General features: G+C 34.4%; 1 protein-coding gene across 1 annotated transcript in view; it reads right to left on the bottom strand.

Annotated features, from left to right (window-relative positions):
* Positions 1-1,454: 1,454 nt before the first annotated feature.
* The window catches only part of SLC17A8 (solute carrier family 17 member 8), a 58,318-nt gene continuing 56,258 nt past the window's right edge, over positions 1,455-3,514 (bottom strand). The window contains exon 12 of the mRNA XM_017516447.2: positions 1,455-3,514. This exon is cut by the window's right edge and continues 3 nt beyond it. Within this exon, the coding sequence (XP_017371936.1) occupies positions 3,245-3,514 (270 nt within the window). The 3' untranslated portion in view covers positions 1,455-3,244.

Here is a 3,514-nt window from a genome sequence, read left to right as displayed (position 1 = left end):
AAGAACAAGCAGCAGCAGCAGCAGCGGAGGAGGGAGAAGAAGAAGCGGAAGAGGAAGAGGAAGAGGCAGAGGCAGAGGCATTATTTCAAGGCTAAAATTGCTACAATTATTTCTACAAACAATTTTTCAAATGCAATGTCTGATAAAATCAAAGAAAACCAAGCATAGATACAGTTAAGATAGTATGAATAAGGACCAGCAAAATCAACAGAACAAAAAAAGAAAGAGAATAACATGGTCTCCAAATATTGGCACTGAGCAGGTGTTAAAACAATTAGCTTACTATGTCCCAGAAAATAAAATACAGGATTAAAAATTTCAGCAGAGAGCTAAAAATATTTTTTAAAAGACATAGCAGAAATGAAAAAGAGCCAATAAAAATCCTAGAACTGAAAATATAATCACTAAGATTAAGAACACAATGGATGAATTTTTTACAGATTAGACCTCACTGAGGAGAGAGATAAAGAACTGAAAAATAAGTCAGGAGAAGATATCCACCATGACATATAAAGAGACAATGCATTGGAAAATACAGAACAGGTGATCAGAGACCTACATACAGTCTAAAATACATTTAACTGAATGCCTAGAAAAACAGTAGAGAGAGAATGGAGCAAATGAAATATATTACGAGGTAATGGCAGAGAGTCTCCCAAGCTGATATAAGACATGGATCTACAGACTGAAAATTAAATTACATGAACTTGGCAGAGAAGAGAGAGAGAAGGAGAAAAAACTTTAAGTCCAGGATGACTCTAAGAATTCTAACTTGAGCAAAAGGATGATGTGACTAACTGAGATAAGAAATAGAGAAAGAAAAACAGATTTATTGAGGTTGGGAGGAGGCAGGGTGAAATAGAAACACACATAGTAGGTTCCAATTTTTACCTGTTGAATTTAACATCCAGACATGGATAACAAATGTGCCATTATTTCTTTAATACTTATTTTTCTTGTCACATTAAGGAATTTCAAAAACTTTCATTGTTTGGAAAGAATCATCAGATCTTTCTTGTTTAAAGAACCCCACACCTACAGGCCTCCTTCCCTTCCTGCTAGAATCCATGAGTTGCACCCATGAATTGACCTACAAATGGACATTTGCAGCAAAATGTACAATGATTTGTAAATGGCATCTGTCTGGTGTTAAAATGTAATCATTTATCCATTGCAACCTACACAGAGAAAAACCCATCATAACCAAATAATATATTTTCTAGTTTTTAACACCTTGAGCCATGACTCCATTTTTTAAAAAAATACATATTATAAAGGTAAGTTATGGAAAAAATGTAGATTTTCTGCACATCACACCAACTTCAAGCAATGTGGTAAATACAACTTTGTGTCACAATATACAATACTACTACCTTAAGGATTACCATGAGTTTTTTAAATACAACTATTTGACTTAATTAACACACACACACAAAATAAAACACTGGCTATCATAAATTGCTAATTTTTTATTTCATATTTTACTTAGAAAACATTACAACTTTCACAATAAGTTCTGGGGATAATGGATAAAAATGACATAGCATGTTTTCTTTTCAACTGAAAAGTCCAAAAATGTTAGAAGATGATAATGATAATGCCAACTATTTACTTGAGCATTTTCTGCATGCTAGCAACTGTTCTATGAGGACTGCATGGATTCACTCATTAAAGAGATTTAAAAATGTCTACTAACATAAACTGTATGCTAGTGACATAAAGAATATTATTTCATGAAGAGTCACAATTTTCCCCCAAGATTATTCCATTTATAAAATACACTATAACTCAGCTAGTATAACTGGGGACCAGAAATACATGTGGGAGAAATTAGGAAAAAAAAAAAACACTTTACATTAATAAACTACAAGTAAATCTATGATCTTTTCTGTATTATATTTTTCTTCTGAAAGTAGAAATAAAATTTTCAAAACCAATGAACAGGAAAATAACTTTAATTTCAAATAACCCTTTGGATGCCAACATTAAAAATTTAAGTATATCTAAAAGTATCCATGTAATCGCCTTATGCGATCAAATGTAAATTTTTCAACACTGACTGTAGGTCTAATTGTCCCAGATGTTTTCACTCTAGTATTTCTCTGTATAACTATTACTACATTATTGTGATTTCCCTGAATATCATTCCAAATAGATTCATTATGATTACGTTTGATACAAAATCATAATTTTATATAATCTGATGAAACTTCCTAATACAATCTCCAGCAAAAAAAAGGGCTACATTTTTTTTGAAATAGAAAATTCTTTCAGGAGACTTTTACCTAAGAAAAATCATTAACCTACTTCTTAAATTATTAAATGTCTTAAATGTTGATAAGTAATTTGGGACATCATTTAGCTACATTCTTAACATTATGGAAGATTGAAACTTAATAGCCAATTTCTTGTTTACTGCTTCCAGCCATTTTGACCATCAGATTTCTAAAACTGCGGCTCTCTTTCTTAGCTTAAAAAAAAAAAAAAAAAAAAAAAACCTATTTGAATCTCCGATGTAGTCTGTGACCCCCATTACTTTGAAAACTATGGCGTCACAGAACCATCTGACTCTTCAGATAACACAGTACACTATAGGTCTTTGGATCTAGCCTCTCACACATTTGAATCCCCTCTGCTTCACCAACTGAAATGTTTCCCTTACCCGACACCTATGAAAATGGTGAATTACTCACAATTACTCCATTTTCAGTTTTCATTATTACAAATGTCTTCCCTACACTGAGTGGAAATCTTCTTCCCTAGAACTGCCACCTACTGGGGGCTTCAACAATCTCAGCACTGACCCTGGCAGATGACCTTGGCAAGTTCATATCTTGTTGCTTTAGTTTCCTTGGTGGTAAAATGGGATAAGAAATGTGTGTCATAAAGGTGCAGAGATTAAATAAGAGTGTTTATACAGCACCTGCCACAATGTGGGGTTCATTGGGAATATGAGGCCCTCCTCTGCATGGCTACCCTAGAGATGTGGTGGTAGCTATTGTTTACATTCCTTCTGCCCAAATATCCCCATTTCCTTCTATATTTCTTTGAACAACATGGTATTGTCTCCTTTTTCTTCTAGTCATTCCTTTCTGAATAAGGTCAGCTCTTTGAGAGAAGGGTCAACTGTCAATTCAAAAAATATGTATTATGAACTATTTTACCAACTGAGCACAGCTTTTTACCTATGTGTGTCATTGAAAGATAATATTTCTCTTTTCCCTGTCGCAGTGCCCCTCAGACATTAGGACGTAGCTGAGAAGTTTCTCTCTTCATTCTGGTAGAATGTTGGCTCTTCCTCATCAAGGGTCGTTCCTCTCTGTCCTTTCCATTCCTTCTTCTGGACTTCACAATTCTGGGCAGTGGCTCCATAAGACATCTTCTTTCTGGGACTCGAAAAACTCTCATGGTTGAGTTCTGTCTCCTCAGCTAATTCATCCTGGTCAATAATTCCACATTTCTCCTCAGAGAGATTCTCTGGGTCAGCCCACTCCTGTTTCTCCCCAGAAGCAAA

Source organism: Cebus imitator, unplaced genomic scaffold, assembly GCF_001604975.1.
Source record: "Cebus imitator isolate Cc_AM_T3 unplaced genomic scaffold, Cebus_imitator-1.0 Scaffold18, whole genome shotgun sequence".
Taxonomy (NCBI): domain Eukaryota; kingdom Metazoa; phylum Chordata; class Mammalia; order Primates; family Cebidae; genus Cebus; species Cebus imitator.
The sequence above is the reverse complement of the archived record's forward strand: the minus strand, read 5'-3'. Positions and strand labels throughout refer to the sequence as shown.